This window comes from Lynx rufus, unplaced genomic scaffold (assembly GCF_022079265.1).
Source record: "Lynx rufus isolate CCGP_SWC_20201006 ecotype Redwood Valley unplaced genomic scaffold, mLynRuf1.p SCAF_7, whole genome shotgun sequence".
Taxonomy (NCBI): Eukaryota; Metazoa; Chordata; class Mammalia; order Carnivora; family Felidae; genus Lynx; species Lynx rufus.
In genome coordinates, this window is record NW_025814889.1 from 136,170,690 (window position 1) to 136,186,830 (window position 16,141).

The 16,141-nt window shown below is 58.5% G+C and overlaps 1 protein-coding gene across 2 annotated transcripts in view; it reads right to left on the reverse strand.

Annotated features, from left to right (window-relative positions):
* SCUBE1 (signal peptide, CUB domain and EGF like domain containing 1) overlaps positions 1-12,687 on the reverse strand; it is a 130,268-nt gene extending 117,581 nt beyond the window's left edge. For both annotated transcript variants that reach the window (XM_047066720.1, XM_047066719.1), the window contains exons 1-2: positions 12,600-12,687; positions 8,705-8,836 (exon numbers count right to left, since the gene is read on the reverse strand). In XM_047066720.1, coding sequence (XP_046922676.1) covers positions 8,705-8,836; positions 12,600-12,687 — 220 coding nt within the window. The remainder of the gene's footprint in view (positions 1-8,704; positions 8,837-12,599) is intronic.
* Between the last annotated feature and the right edge of the window lie 3,454 nt (positions 12,688-16,141).

Below are 16,141 nucleotides of genomic sequence, written 5' to 3' on the forward strand. Positions count from 1 at the left end.
GCTCACCCCTCACTAGAGCCCAAGCAGGAAGGCTTAAGTAACTTCCCTCATCACAGACAAAGAAACTGAGGCTCAGAGGGCTTAGGCGACTCGCCTACGACCACCCGCTAGTAAGGGGCAAAGCCAGTGCTGGAACTCAGGCGGGCCGGTTCCAGACTCTGCCCCCCTAACCTTACCACGACCGTCTGGAGAATCTCCCAGTCTCAGCGACCGAGGGAGTCAGGGCCCACGGTCCTTACCGAGCATCAAGGCACCTCCCTGCCTCCTCCTCTCCCTACCAATGCCTTCCCCAGGCTGGCGTCTCACCCTCAGCCCGGACCCCGGCCACAAGTCGCTGCCAGCCTGACGAGGGACGACGACCCAGACACAGATGAACCCGTCTCGTATGAGGAGAGCCTCCCCCACCAGCACACCGGCCAGGCCCGGGCCCGTCCACAGGGCTGCTGGTGGGAAGGGACAGGGGACTGACAGTCCAGCCCAAGCCCATCTGCCAGCCCCAGAGACTAAGCCAGCATTAGGTGCCACCGTGGCGAGGGGCACCCTGAAGGAGGAGCTGCCCGCTACAGGGGTCCGAAGGGACCTGGGCTCTCCTAGCTCTGGCCCTAAACTTTGCAGTCAGCCCACTAGGGCCCAAGAGGGCCACAGACCTGCCCAAGGTCACCCAGGGCCGGCATCCAGTTCTCCATGGACCCATGCCTGGCTCCACTCCCCTTGACGCAAGGGGCAGGACACCCACACGGAAGGATGGCCACTCCCAGAGAAAGTACATTCTGGAGCCTGGAGGAGAGTAGGGAGTGATCGATACAGGCGGCTGTTGTTAGCCAGGCCAGAGTCCAAGCAGGCTGACTGGGGCTTTAAACTCTGTCCTCCCAGGGCTGCAGCCCCGGCCCATCTGGAGGACCCCCTCGGAGTCCCTCCGAGGCCCCGTGACCTTGCCCGCGCACACACGAGCCCTCTGGCCCTCTTTGTCTCAAGGCCTTGGGGAAAGGCCATCATCCATTTCAGTAGCATCCAAAGGCCGACAGGCCCGCAGTTTATTTTCTTAGAAATAATGGTTTTTTCTGGTTAGCATTCCTCAGATGGAAAAACAAATACAGCCACTGTCATAAGAAGCGGCCAAGAGGAGGAGAGAGAGCCCAGAGGAAGGGGCGGAGAGGGGCTGCTGCCCGAGGGTGGGGGGCTGGGGCTCTGGGGGCGGGGGGGGGGGGCAGAGACCCTCGAACCCTAGGAGAAATGGGGATTTAGAGGAAAAAGAAAGCACGAGACGCAGGCCCTGGGCTGCCTTCGACACACTCTCAGCCACAGCACAGAGGCCCTCACCTCTGCTCAAATGCTCTTCTGGGAGGCAGGTGCCATTGGTCTGACTGGTTGGATGAGGAACGAGGCCTCCGGAAGGTTAAGTCGCTCACTGGCCTTACTGAGTCAGCCAAGACCAAAAAAGGCCTCTGCATCCATGCTACGGATGCCTTCCTGGACCGTCAGAGCTGGAAGGAACGTCTGCGTTCCTAACTTAGCCTGCATGAACGCTTCTCCGAGGGAGCCTCTCTGATTTCTTCCCTCCCGAGGCGGAGATCCACACTGTCTCTTCTTTACCCCCCGAGTCAGGTCTGTATTTCCACTGCTGCCCTCCCCACACCCTGTTATGTTCCCGTCTTTCCCAGTCTGTCTCTCCCACTGACCAGTGAGGCCAGGAAAAAACGTGTCCTGGGCCCAACACCAAGCCTGGCACAGAGTAGGCGCTCCGTGAACATTCTCAGTTGCAAACTGAATCCGGCCCAGCAGACACATTTTACAGATGGGCCAACTGAGGCTCACGGGGGCCAACTTGCCTCCAGTGCCTAAAGGCCGATGGTATGACATTGTCACTTTTCCTTCTCAACATGGATATGGGGCTCCGGGAAGCCCCCGCTCTGAGGCAGAGCTGGGACCAGTTGCAAAAGCAAGGCCGTCTAATTGCTAGCTGACTTGGAATTTTAAGTCACATCTGACTTCTTCCTGCCTGCTGGTCTGCTGGACTAGAGCACTTTCATCTTCAGTGGGGCACACGTTAGCATGCATAATTGCACGTTTTAAGACTTGAAGAAGAATTTCCCCTCCCCAAGCCTGCCCCCGCCCCCAGCCCACCTCCTACTGCCTTTCCTGGCCTCCCAAAAAGCAGAATTTTACCTGTAGTTCCAATAAAACGTGCAATAATGATTGATGAAAATGATTTAATAAGGTCATAGGCATTATTCCCTAAGAAGGCCAATTGGTTTTAAGATTTTTTTTTTTTTTTTTTTTTGCTGATGTTAAACTAAACGGATCGCCGGGTGTGTTATTAGGAGTTTTGTTAAAATGCTTAATAGCGTGCCCTGTAATCTACCTGACTTCAGTGACTGACAAGTGGACCCTGGGGACATAAAATTCAGGAAATGGCTATTTATATTCATTACATACATGCTAATTTTGTGATCTCTGATGCCTATAGGGTTGTCGTTTTTTTTTCCTTCTCACACACAAAAAGGGGGAAAATAATAATATATTTGATTTTCTGTGGCCCAAACAAAAAGTTATTTCCCCTAAGAGTTTTAATTATAGCATTCTGGAAAAGGCCCGAGTTGGAACTTGCAAGTGGAATAAACGACTTGAATAAATAGTCTAAAAATTAAGTAACACATAGAAGGGGTGATGTGCACTGTTGGGTTAGACTAAACAGTGATTACCAAGAGGGTCTTAGTTATTTAAACAAGCCATTTGAGGGCGGTTTGCTCCTCGTTTGGGGTCTGGTCCTGATTATAAACGAGAGCTTTTAATTAAGATTAGTAAGACCCAATTCAAGCTATAATTTGGTCCTTTTCCTTAGCAAATGTCTATGAAAACAAAGCAATTAAGGTTAAATGAGTTGAAGCATTTAAAAGGGATGAAATGCCCCCTCCTCGCCCCTGGCCTGCCCCCTCAGCAGAACAAGCATAAACAGGCCCAACTAATTCAGGCCAGGAGGCCAGTGCACAGGGGTCTGGTGAGCTGGGGAATGCGTGGGCTTAGCTAAATGAAAAGAGGCAGGGGAAGTAGAACGTGCAAAGGCCCTGGGGTAGGAAGGAGCTGGCAAGCGTGAGAAGTAAAAATGTGAGTGATGCTGGGGTGCGGTTGGGAAGGGAAGGGTTGAGAGGGACAGCAGCTCAAGGCGAAGGGCTGGGTGCTTTCTCTCAGCTCTATGGATGGGTGGTGGGCTCAAGACCCTCGCATCCACAGAGCCTTGCTCAGATGAGCTGGTGGCAGCAAAGGGGGGATGTGAACATAAGAAAAGGTCTCCACAGCCTCCTCTAGCTAAGGAGCTCTTTCTGCTTTGTTCAGACAGGCTGCTAGGGGCCTGGCCTGCAACTGGGACCCCGTGGCTGACTCGGATTGGATCCAGGCCTTGCCACTTCTCAGCTGGGTGACCCGCTAGAGACTGACCTCCCAGGGGCCATTTTCCCCAACCTTACTCCGTCTAGACTAGCCTCTTCCCTTCTCAGTCCGCGGCTTCCTCACCTGTAAAACTCTCAGAGCGTGGAGGCTCTGGGAGGCCTTCCCTGGTATCTCTGGGATTTATAACGGTCACTTGTTGTCCACTGGCACCAGCTCTGGACCCAGCCCCGAATGAAGTCATCTGGGTCATTGCAACCCAGTGTCACAGGTGCTCTGAAGGGGGGATGCTCACAGGTGACATGGGCAGCCGGGAAGACTTCCTGGAGGAGGTGACTGCTGGAACTCATCCGCCCACCCTTTTACTCAGCAGACGCCTTCCAAGCCCTGTGCCAGGCCCGGCACCGGCTTCCAGGGAACGGAGCAGAACAGGTCACGGACACTGCCCTCGCGGAGCCCACATCCCAGGAGGAGACACGGGGAAACATAAATTCAGGGTGACGCGGGCCAAAACTGAGGTGTGTATGGGCCTGGAGAGGGTAACAGAGACAGCTGGTCTTCTGCAAAACACGGGGGCTACCCTGGATGCCCGTTTTGGTCCCTTCCAACCAGGCACATCCGTGAGTGTGCCTCGAGTTACCTGAGGTTCTGTTAAGACGTAAATCATCCAGAAAACACAGATTTATCCTCAGCCTCGCCCAGAGCCCTTCTGAACCACCTGAGGCACCTCAGCCTGGCCTGGGCAAGCCCCCCTGCCGGGGTTCAGCTGGCCACACGGGGCTTCACGGTTGCCCTCTGGCATTGGCTGCAACACGGCCGAGCCTGGGGAAGCCCGGTCATCGTCACACGCGCACTGGCCACGTGGCAAGACGGCCCCGGAAGTGCGGTTTGTCGAAGGGGTTTCCATAACCAGCAGCAGCTTCAGGGTGAAGCGGTTAAGGGCGTAAGGGGCTCAGTCGGCCCCACACAGGGCTCCCCATAACCTGGGTCCATTTCCCTCGAAGAACTAGCGAGAACGTGGCACGCTTTGCCGAGAATCTGCCCGCTTGCTCATCACCGTGAACAACAAAGTCCACCAGATCCGTAGGGGAGGGTACCGATCACCCTAAGGCTCCAGCGCCAACCTCCACGCAGCCCCATATCCGCTCAGGACCCGAGACGAAGGGGTCCAGGGAGAGGAACAGGTTTTATCTAAAGTGGAAACGGCTGTCTGGAGGGGGCCATGACTGATTACCGATGTCTGCTGTGGCAGAATGTGGTGGCCTCTTCGCCGTCCCTGCGGTCGGTTTGGTGCAACAAAGGAGAGCTTTCTGTCACTTGTAAGTTTCATTGCACATTCTCGGTGAATGGTCACCTGCGAATGGCACGTGTGTCTCTATATCTCTTTGAGGAAATGGAGGCACGCGTGTGGTTTATACAGCCTGTGAGCCAGAATACCCCATTTCCCAGCCACGTCAGATCCCGGGGGCTGGCGGAAAGAGACAAAGTTTCACTCCTTTCCGTATATCGGACAACACGATGATCGGCGACGAGCGACAACATCGTCAACGTGATGGTGATCAATATCATCGTCAACACGGCCATCATCACCACCGTCATTATTGCCATCACCGTCACCAACACAGGCACCATCACCGTCGTCATCCTCAACATCACCATCACCTGGTACGGCTCACCTGGTGTGCCTTTCGTACCGGGCCGCGTCCAAATGCCCTGTGGACATTAACTCATCTCATTCGCACACGATCTCTCTGAAGCAGATACTATCATTACCTCTACTATATACACAAACAAAGGGAGTCTCACCGAGGCTACACAGGCAGGATCTGAACCCAAGAAGGGTGGCTCCAGAGTCTAGGCTTCAACCACTGTGCCCCACTGAATAGTGACTGTTGATTCCCTCTTCTCAGAGCAGAGAGTCGCAGGTGGCAATAACCCCTTGCAGAACGCATTGAGAGAGATGGGCCCACCAAACCCGGACCCTGGCCCCAGCTCAGGCACGACCCCTGCCTCCTCGGGCCTCCATTTTCCCATCTGTAAATCAAGGAAGTGAGTGAACATCCGGATGATCTGCACGTGACCTGCCGGCCCCCTCCCCGCCCCCCCAGATTCCAAAGCCTCCAGAAGTCTGCACCGTCCCTCCTGGGGAAGCTGGTGGGCCATCTGATGGCCCTTGGGGGAACACTCCAGCAGGCTCCATCAACTCTGACTGATGACTCGCCTCAGGATGAGAAAACCTCAGTGCAAGGGGCACAGCGTCCACTCAGGTCCCCAGAGCCCCTGCCAGCACTCACTCCCAGAGGTCTGGGGACCGAGCAGCCAAATGGCATCCTCTTGGTTCCGAACAGTTTCCTTCTTACTGTTAAACTGGCAGGCTCAACAGGTAACGATTTACCACCCGTGTGACCCTGTTCATTAAGAACTTCCACTGATCTAGGCACGCCTGGCTGTTAGCAGGGTCGTGAGTTCAAGCCCCGCGTTGGGCACGGAGCCTACTTAAAATAAAAAGAAATCAAGCAGACAGAATTTCCCCTTGATATGTAATTTCAGCTCATGCGGCCCAACCCAGATCAAAAGCTCCTTGAGGGGAGGGGCAAGATTGCACTATAATTAACACCCCCGAGGCAGGCAGCACTGAGCCATTTTCACAAGTCTCCACCATTCAAGATGTCATTAAATGAGCCAGCTCACACCGCCTCTCACAGCCGGAACCGCTGAAAGGCGTTGAAGACAGATGATGGTGATGGTGACAAGGACAGTGATAGCACCATCATCTGCGTCCCGAGCACATGCTGTGTGGCGAGCGTCTGCCGTGAGCCAGGCAGTGTGACTGGCCCCCGGTGCCCTACACCGCATGTCGTTCAATCCTCAGGACGGCCTACGGCGGGGGGTATTTGGGGCCCATATAACCAGAGGGTAAACTAAGGCTCAAGAGGTCAAATGACCACCTAGACTTTCACATCAGCTGCAACGCTCCCATGCAGAGGCCGGGCCCACTCTCGCTCCCCTCCCTCATCAGACAGGGTGGAGGTGATACCATGGCAAAACTGAGTTCCCACGTGGACCCAGCACTCCACGCTTCCCGGCCGCCCGCACAGCCCCTCTGTGGGCATACCATCTGATGGGAACTCCAGTCTGGGCAAAAGACAGCCAACTCGGACTAGGCCTTTTCTGCATCATGCCAGGCCCTGCCCCAGGAGCTGGGGAGATGGGGACAGACCTGGGAGGCAATCTAGGGGCTCACCGTGAGCCCAAGTGTGACAGCATCAGTGTGGAGGCCCCAGTGCTGAGCCCATGGCCAACCCTCAGTAAGTGAGCTCATAGTTCGGTGGGAGGACAAGACACTTAATTATAATCCGAAGGCAGAAATGCTATGATGGAGAAAATCCCAGGGGCTTCTGGGGTCAGAGGAGATACACGACGGGGCTGTGTGTGTGTGTGTGTGTGTCTGGTGTCTGGGTGTGTGTGTAATTGTGTAGGAGGGCTTCCCAGAGGAGGCAAATCTAAAGCCTGATTAGGAATTGGCCAGGACACAAAGGGTGGAAAAGGAACGCCTCGTAGGGGAAAGACTCAAGCTGGGGCTCAGAAACACGGAACAGCCTGCTGTGTGGACGTGTGCCCAGGACACAGGTGCTATTCAGGGTTTCAGGAGGTGAGGGGCAGAGGCTGGAGAGACAGCCAGGCCCCTGGTGGTTCCAGAAGCGCATTTCCAAGCCTCCTCCTTTCTCGTGCTTACATTGAGTCAGCGGGTCTAACTCCCAAGCAGAGCTCAAGCAAGTGGACAGCTAAAGCCGGACTCTGAAGGGCTCCAGGGGAACAGGCAGGAGACGAGGTGTGGGCCTCTAGGTGGGGGGATAGCAGGAGGGGGACCGCAGGAGCTGGGCTGGAGGAGGACAGGTCAGGTCAGCGGCTTACACAAGCAGAGATGGGGGGTTGCCCCCGGCCCTCCCTTGCTAGAGCCCTGGACCCGGACTGGGGAACGGAGGGTCAGAAAATGGTCACGCAGCGCCCCACACGTGCCACTTGGAACCTCCAGGCACTGCCGGCAGGGGGGCCGCCCGTGCCACCAGGCTTCTTGCTCGTGACCTGCCCTATCTGCCTCCAGCCTGGCCTCCTTCCAGAGGTCCGTGGGTAGGCGCCAAGCTCCCCCCTCAGGCTTCTGGGCCCCAAGCAAGGCCGAGGTCTGGCAGGATCCAGAAGGCTGTCAGCTGCCCGGCGCTCAGCCTCAAGCGGACGCCCAACAAGTGAGACGGGTGAACAGTGTGAGCATCCCAAGGAGGCACGGCCACATCGCAGAGAGCTCCCGCAAAGCCTTGCACAGAACGGACATCTTATTCTCGCGGGTTGCTTTCCCGACGCGAATCTTCCGCTTTGCGAAAGCAAGCTGGGAGGGCTTGGGGACAAGAAAGCGAGATGCTAGGGAGCCGTGGAATGCCCATTAAGAGACCTGGGGCTTAGTACTCGCCGTGCCCTGTGGGACCTGGGGGCTTGTTTCTCTCTGAGCCTCAGCCTTCCTCATCTGTCAAGTGGGGACAGACAGGGAAGATTTGGATCAAGGGCTCTCATCTGGGTGTGCACGTGGGTCATGGGGACAGCTGTTTCCAGCTCCCCGATGATGGGTTTCCCCAGAGCCACCCAGTCAGACCCTCCCTGACAGATGCACCCCTGGGTTCCATCCAGTTTGGAGGGTCCTGGCTCCAACGACAGCCAAAGCTGTTCGTGTCTCTCCGACTTTCAGCTTTTTGGGGGAGGCAGTTCCAGTGCCGAGCAGTCAAGCCAGCACTCCAGGTGCAGGGAAGGAAAGGCTGGACAGACAGATGGGCACAGCACACATTTACATCTTTGCCCAAGCTCTCGTACCTGAGCTAGCCCCCAAAGGCCGAGGCTGGCTACCACTCAGGTCTTTCAGGGAAGTTACAGGCCACACGGGGTGGTTTTGGTGGTCCTGAAGTTTGGGACCCGGCGGAGGGTTACCCCAGGCCTTTACCACCACCACTCCCCCACATATCCAGTCAGGGACTGAAGGACAAATAGATCATTAGACACTTCACCTCACTTAATACACAGCAAAACAAAAGTTTCAATTCCAGGGTGAGTTAGGTACCCCATGACTCCAAATTCCTCCCTCCAGGGAGACAGTAGGTTCCCAAGAAGCCCCCAGCCTCCCTCCCAAGGCTGAGTGAGGCCCGTGACGCCGGCACCCGCGGGGTGCGGGTGCTGGAGAATCAGCCCCTGCTGGTGTCCACGGGGGCGGGCATCAGCCACGTATAGTGGCCGTGGCAGCCGCAGGGTCCAGCGGGGAGGGCTGGGCTGGGCTCACCTTCACACTGCCTGCCCTCTCCTTTGTAGCCCGGCTTGCAGAGGCATTTGTAGGACTTGGGCGTGTTCTGGCAGATGGCATCGATGTGGCAGTCATCTGTGCCCTCCGAGCACTCGTCCACGTCGGCTGCCCCTGTGGGGGAGGGGGAAACACCTGGTCAAGCGTGGCCGCAGGGGCGGGGGGAAAGGGAGCTCCTTCTGCCCCCCACCTTCCACGGATCACAGGGGTAATTAACAGTAATAGCCATCACACGACAGTGTGTGTGACAAGCGGCGACTGGCAGCATTTTGGGGGCAGCTACCAGGCACAATGCTACCTAAAGCCTGGCCCCCATTTATTTTCACAACAATCCCATTAGGTCAATCTATTTCTCCTGCTAGGAATATGACAAAACCGAGGCGCAGGAGCACGGCCAGGAAAGCCTCTCTGTGCGTCTTGCTCTCCCCGCAAGCACGGCTCTAGCCCTCCTCCACTCTCCTTACTCTAGAATTTGAAGCCAGAAGGCTCTTGGGAGAATTTGAGTCCATCATCTTTAGGTTACAGGTGGGGAAACCAAGGCCAGGATAGAGCAATGAACAGAGGCCAAGCCAGGAGGCCCAGGTGGGTGACCTGCCCCCACTCAGCCCCCAGACTGTGAAAATAGATGGCTCTTCACCCAGCTTCTGTCCCCAGGCTGCAGGGGCCGACCGTGGAGCCACGTCCTCAGTGGGGCTGAGCCGGCCTCCCCACGGTTCTGACCTCCCCATCCCCTCTCCCCTCCATCTCAGAAACCAAGGGGCGAACCTGGTTCTCGGATCCCAACACCCAAACTCAAGTTCAGTCTAGGTTTAAAAAAATTTTTTTTTTTTTTACATTTATTTGTTTTTGACAGACACCGGTCAGGGAGGGATAGAGAGAGAGGGAGACAGAATCCGAAGCAGGCTCCAGGCTCTGAGCCGTCAGCCCAGAGCCCAACGCGGGGCCCGAACTCACAAACCATGAGATCATGACCTGAGCCGAAGTCAGACGCTTAACTGACTGGGCCACCCAGATGCCCCAAGTTCACTCTAGGTTTTGAGGGCTCTCGACACTCCTCGCCTCCCTCCCCAACACACACATACACACCTTCCATCTGAAATAGCTGTTGGCCAAAATAACGCAAAATAGATTCTGTGTATCTGTACATACATCCACCCCATTCCTCCCTCCCCACCAGCACAGAGCTCAGACAGGGAAAGGACCCTCGGGACACAGGATAGCACAGCCAGAAGAACCTTAGCAGATGAGGAAACCGAGGCCCAGAGAGGTCTGTTGTAGGTCAGTAGTTCATTAGGGGCAGAGACTGGAGTTCAGATCTAGAGCTCTATGTGCTATGTTACTTCCAGCTAGCTATGAATAAAATACAGTTGGATGACAGATAGAAGGACTCAGAAGAGCAGAAAAGGAACCCTCAGCGGCCACCCTGAGGGCAGCCACCCAGGGGCAAGCGTGGCGAAGTCCTGGAGTGACCCCCTCCCTTTATGACTCCAGCCTTACCCTAGACTGTCTGGTTCTCAAGACTGTCCACTCTGGATTACTCCCCTGGCTGGCATCGGGTTCTAAGTCTGTGGGGGGTCTCTCTAAGAGGGCAAAGCTCCTCTCCTACATCCCTAAGGCTCCAGCCTCCCCCAGAGGAAGAGAGGCATCAGCCGGAAGCACAACAGAAACACTTCTGTACACACGCACGCGCGCGCGCACACACACACACACACACACACAGCTGGTGGTGTCATTTTTCAGGCTCGTAGTGTCTGCTCAGGCCGGCGGCCCGTCCTCTGTCGCTGCCCAAAGGAAGGTGGAACGGGAGCTGGGAAGCAGTGGGTGTAGGAGGCCAGGGGCCAGAAGGAACATCAGACCAGCAGAACAGCCCCTTCCTGGGAATGAGAGGGACCCCCATGCAGGGACAGCACAGCCCCAGGGGCAGGAAGCCAGAGGCCAGGGAGGGCCAGTCTGCATCCTTCCAGTGGGGAGGGCTGGGGCCACTTCTGAGTTAGGACCAGTGGGGAAATAGGGCCACGGATGCACATCCCAAGGGTCAGCGCACAGGAATGAGGGGGAGGGAAACTGCCTGCGGTTCTGGGACCCCTTTCGCCCTTGTCGCTAATCTCTGACCTAGGCAGGTATCCTCGTGGGGATGGAAGGGGATGAACGTTAGCCAAAGGGCTGGGGGGGGGCGCACTCCCAACACATCTTGGAAACATGTCTTTAGGTGGGGGCTGGGGAGAGGGAGCATGTGTTCCCCGGTCTGGGCCTTGCTCCGTGCTCAGGGCTGGGGACCCCCTCCGGAGGGCAGCCCAGCCCTTCCATCACCGGCTGTTTGCTTTGACTTTGGTTTGTCTCAGGCACAAGGCTTCCAGGGGTGGGACGCAGAGACAGACACACGGGAGGGACAGAGAGCGGGAGAGAGGCACATAACAAAAACAGGGAAACAGGGGGTGAAGGACCCGAAAGTCCGAGACAGACACCTACAGACACAGGGAGGGGGAGTGTAGGCAGCAGGGCCCAGCTTCCCTGGGCTCCAGCCGTGGAGAGTTTAAATGGCCTGGCATCCTTATTCAGGGTACGACTCCCGTGCCAGCAAATACAGACTTCAGGGAGCCCAGCATGGCAGCCTGGGGGTGTCCGGAGATAGCCGAGGAGCGCGGGAGCAGAAGCAGGCAGGATACCCCACCCTACCCCCTAAGGAGAGAGGGAGGAAGCTCCTCTGAAGTGGTGGGTGGGGAGGCTGTCCTTGTAGCTTTGCGGGAGCACCCCTTCCGGGAGCACCCCTTCCAGACAACCAAGAGAGCGGGAGGGGAAGGAGTGGGCACACGGGAGTTCCCTGTGGAAGCCTGGGGCGCCCCTCTGCTGTGTTAGCCTCTGCTGCCTGCCCCCCACCCATGCCCAAAGGCTCTGGAGGCTGTACCCTTCTTCGGTGCCTCCCGCCTCCCTTGCCTGGGCCTCCTCCCTGACGTCCCAAGTCTGGTCTCCCCTCCCTCTGGATCCTATCCATCTCCTTCCCTCTGTGTCAGTCCCTCTGTCCCCCCATTCCTGTCTGTGCGTCTGTCCATCGCTTTCCACACACGTCCATCCTTCCGTCTTTCCCATCTGTCGGTCTGGCTCCCTCCCTCCCCTCTCACCCCTAGTCCCACGTCTCTTTCTCTGCTGTCCCCCGCCTCTACCTCTCCCCCTCTCTCTTCCTCCCCATCCCTTAGCCCGTCCCTTTATCTGTCTTTTTCTTTCCAGCTGCCCATTGCCTCCTCCTTCCTCCCTCGGGTTTCCTCCTTCCCCTCCGGTCTTCTGGTCTCCTCCCTACTCTAAGCGTCCGTCTTTCTCTGGGATTCTTTCTGGGTCCTTTTGTGTGTTCCCCTCTGTGCCTCTTTTTCTGTCGGTCCGTCCCTCTATCCACCACCTCCCCCACCCCCTTTCTCTTTAGGTCGGTCCTCGTCCCCGGCTCACCTCCTCTCCGTCTCCCCTCCGGGCCTCCTCGCTCCCGCGCGCCCCTCTCCCCTGGCGAGGGGGGGGGGCGGGGAGCGCCCGTCGGGCTCCCGCCCGCGGTCCGAGAGCGCCGGGGCTCCCCTCGGCCGGTCGTCGCGCTTTCTTTCTTCCTCCCGCCCTCGCCCTCCCCTCCCCTCCCCTCCCCCGGGGCCCCAGCCCACCCCGCCCCTGCTGCGGCCCCCGCCGGGCTCCCGGCGTCCTCCTCCCCCCCCCCCCCAGCTCGCCCGGGGCCGCTGGGGCTTCGGGGAGGGGGCGCCCGGCGTCCGCCCCAGAAGTTACTCTGCAAAGAGGCGGGGCGGGGCGCGGGGCCGCGCGGGCTGCAGCCCTCCCGACGGCGCGGGGCGGGGGCCCACCCGGGACCCCGGTCCCGCCGCCCGCCGCCCGCCGGCTCCGCGCTTACCTGGGAGCCCGCTGCCCCCCGCCAGCCGCCCGCGCGCGCCCAGGGCGAGCAGCACGCACAAGTGCCAGCGCACGGCCGCCGCGCCCATGCTCGCTGCGAGCCTGGCCGGGCCGGCCGGGCGTGCGGGCGTGCGGGGCGCGGGGACCCCTCTGACCGGCCGCTCGGCGAGCGCTCCTCGCTGCTGGCTCCTCGGCCACCGCTCGGGCTCGCAGCCACCGAGCCGGCGCGGCTGACGAGCTGACAGCCGCGCGCTCATTGGCCCGCGGCCGCCGGGGGCGGGGCTCTGCGTGCGGCCGGCCAATGGGCGCCGGCCGCCGGGCCGCGGGGGGCGGGGGGAGGGGCGGGCGCGGGCGTCGGGGGCGCCCCCTCCGCTCGCGGCGGGCGGCAGGTTGCGGGGCGGGGGCCGGGGCCCGCTAGTGCGGGCCGCGGGGGCGCGGGGTCTCCGCCGAGCTGGGGCTCGCTCGGAGGCCGCCCCCTCCCGCCGCCCGCCCTGGCCCCAGTCGCCTAGCGCGGCCGCCCCTCCGGGGGCAGCACCCCCACCTCTGCAACACGCACCCTCTAGGGAGAGCGGGGGGTGGTGGTGGGGGGGGCTGCCAACCGGCCCTCAGGGGTTGAGAAAGGCCGGGCGACATCCATTCGTAGTGAAAGAAATGGGACCGCGCAAAGCAGCATTGCGCGCTCATCCACTGGGTGAACGTTTATTGAGCACCTATTGTGTGCCCAGCGCGGGCGATGCAGCGGCGGAGAAGCCAGAAAGGAAGAAATCACGAGGATGCCTTCAAAACAAGTGAACTTTTTACCGCTCGCCAAAGGACAGTGGCTCCTAAGTGTGCGCGCGCGGCATAGGACGGCCGCGGCAGCCGCATCCAGGAGGGGCGTCTAGAAAGCTCCTTGCCGGACAATGCCACTTTGCGGTCAGTCCCTGTCTGGGCGCAGCCCATCTGCGGGCTGACCTCTTAGCCAGCCAAGTTTGATGCCCTGAGAATTCGGGGCCTGGGGCCTCCGCGATGACAGACTCCGGCAGGGATGAGCTGGGGGGCAGGAGGAACATCACCGTTTTCCAGCCCAAGCCGTGCTCTGGCCTGACCTGGGATCTACACCTGACACTTGTCGGCCTTTGGGCCTCGACAGAGACCCCTGCCCAGGAGTCGCAGCTGGAAATAAATGGCCCCTCTCAGCCCGAGGCAGGACGCTTTAAGGAAAGAAAGTTCGGCAAACCCCAAGGCCCATCTCCTTGACAACCACCAATAGGAGCTCCTTTTTTCTTCTCCTGCTCTCCAGGCCAGACTCAAAGACAAGACTTTCCTCTTTTTGTCCACTCTGCCCGTCTCGGTCTGCGCCTAGCTTCCCTCTCCATACCGGCTCCCTTCCCTGCCCCCAACACACACACACACACACACACACACACACACACACACGCACACACACCCCTCCCAACACACTGCCCTCAGACATACAGACACGTGCTCTCTTTCTCTCTCTCTCTCACACACCACACAATCACACGCACCCTCACAGACACACACCCTGCACGCACACTCACACGGCCTTCTGTAGACAGTCACTGCCGTTCTGGAAATTGAACGTGTGTGTCCAGGCACCCTTACTCCCAGTCTGACTTCGTGTCACAAATAGCTCATGGCAGTGGCCTGGTGGCTGAGGCAAAGGGGGCCAGGAAGGGTCAGCTGTGGCTGTCCAGGAATGAGAGGGGAAGGCAGTGCTGCTCTCTGCCTCCTCTAAGCCTTAGCCCTGTGACTCCAGACATTTCCTTCTGCGTGGTTGCTCCTGGCTGGTGGCTTAATTTGGGAGACCCCATTATCTTTGCAGGCTTTATTTTGTCCTCCTCCCAACTGCGTCGTTTTGGGTTTCTGGGGGGGAGAAAGCTCCCTCAGAAATGCACATGGTCTTGTGCGTCAGTAACGGGGCAAGAAATGTGAGGTTGAGGGCGAGGTCCTTTTGGGGGGGCGCTAACTGACCAGAAACAATGTCTTTCAAAGGGCCTGTTCATCAGGGGCTCCTCGCTTCTGGCCAGGTGGCTCCCAAGCTTGATGACAGCAGAGGAATTTTCTTCCAGGCTTTGTCCCCCCCGCCCCCCCGCTGCCCTCCCCCGCAGATCAAGCAGTGAATGGAGGCAGGGCGACAGCTTTTTAGACTGTGACTCCACAACCCCGGGGGCAGCTCTCACTCATACCAAGTTCTGGTCCCCAGCCTGACTGGTGGAAGGTGTGCAGATGGAGAAAACATGGTTCTTTCCAGGAGGAGACTGTGGTCTGTGCAGAGGAGTCAGGGAGCAGGGGACGGGAGTGGAGAGGAGAGACACTGGTGAGTCTCCACCAATGCACTAAAGGCGGTGGGAGAGAAACGGGTGGTCACTTCTGCTCCTGGGTTGGTCACGGAGGCATCCGAGACCCTAGTGTTGGGCACAAAACAGGAGAAGGATATTTTCCTGATAGGAGAATGTGCCAGCATCCACTGAAGAAGGCAGGGACCGAGGAGTGAATGCTCTCGAAGTGCCTCGAAAACTGTAAAGCATTGCACGTCTGTGATGGTGACATGGTGGAGAGCTGCCCACGGAGACAGCAGCAACGGGGGGCGAGGACCAGTTGGCCCGGGTGAGAACACGTATGCCTGGACTCCAGCAAGGGGTATCTCGCAGCTCTTGCGAACTGAGCCACGAGAGTGGAGGTCTAGGGATGAACCCGACACGTCACTTTGGGAGGGAACACTCCATAGCTCCCTATCACCTTCCAAGCAAGCCCTGAATGCTTTGTGCCGCTAACAAGGCACCCGCAGCAGTCCCAGCCTCGCGGAACCACAGGCGAAGAGGGCCCCACAGACGTCCTGCTGTCACCCCCCTGGGTCCTTGCCTGTGTGTCTCCCTCTGCCGGGAGCGCCCTTTATGCCCTTCTTCACAAAGCTCACCCTTCTCCTCTGCCCACACCTCTGCCCCACGCACCTGGGGGCTGCTGTCCTCATCGGAGTCTGGCTCACCTGGGGTTTCACAGCTCCCTCTTCCCAAACTGGGGGTTCCTGAAGGCGGGGTTCACGCCCCATCTGCGTCTGGGGCTGCAGCTCCCCCCTGACGTCTAAGCAAGGATTAGTGAATGAACGAACAAAGAAACAAGAATGAATGTCACGTAACCGAGAATTCACATTGCTCCAGGGAGCGGATAAAGATTCTTTGGCTGTTTGATGGAGTTTTGGGGGGTGAACCCTGCTGCCTGCTTGCCTGGCCACCCTCATCCCCTCTGCCCTGCGGGGGAAGCTGAGCAGGCTGGCAGGACCGCTGGTCTCCGGGGCCCTTTAGCTCCCCCTGGTGACGCCTCACAGAAGTTTGAGGAAGAGGGGGGCTTCCTTCCAACACACACACACACACACACACACACACACACACACACACACACGCAGCCTCTGCCACCCGGCTGTCCCTGCTGACCCCAGTCCTCAGCAAAAGAATACCTTACTTTAAAAAGAAAACTTCTTCAAGAAGAAGTCTCTTGATTAATAACAGTTGCAAAAGTTCTTTGAGGAAACAAAGTTCT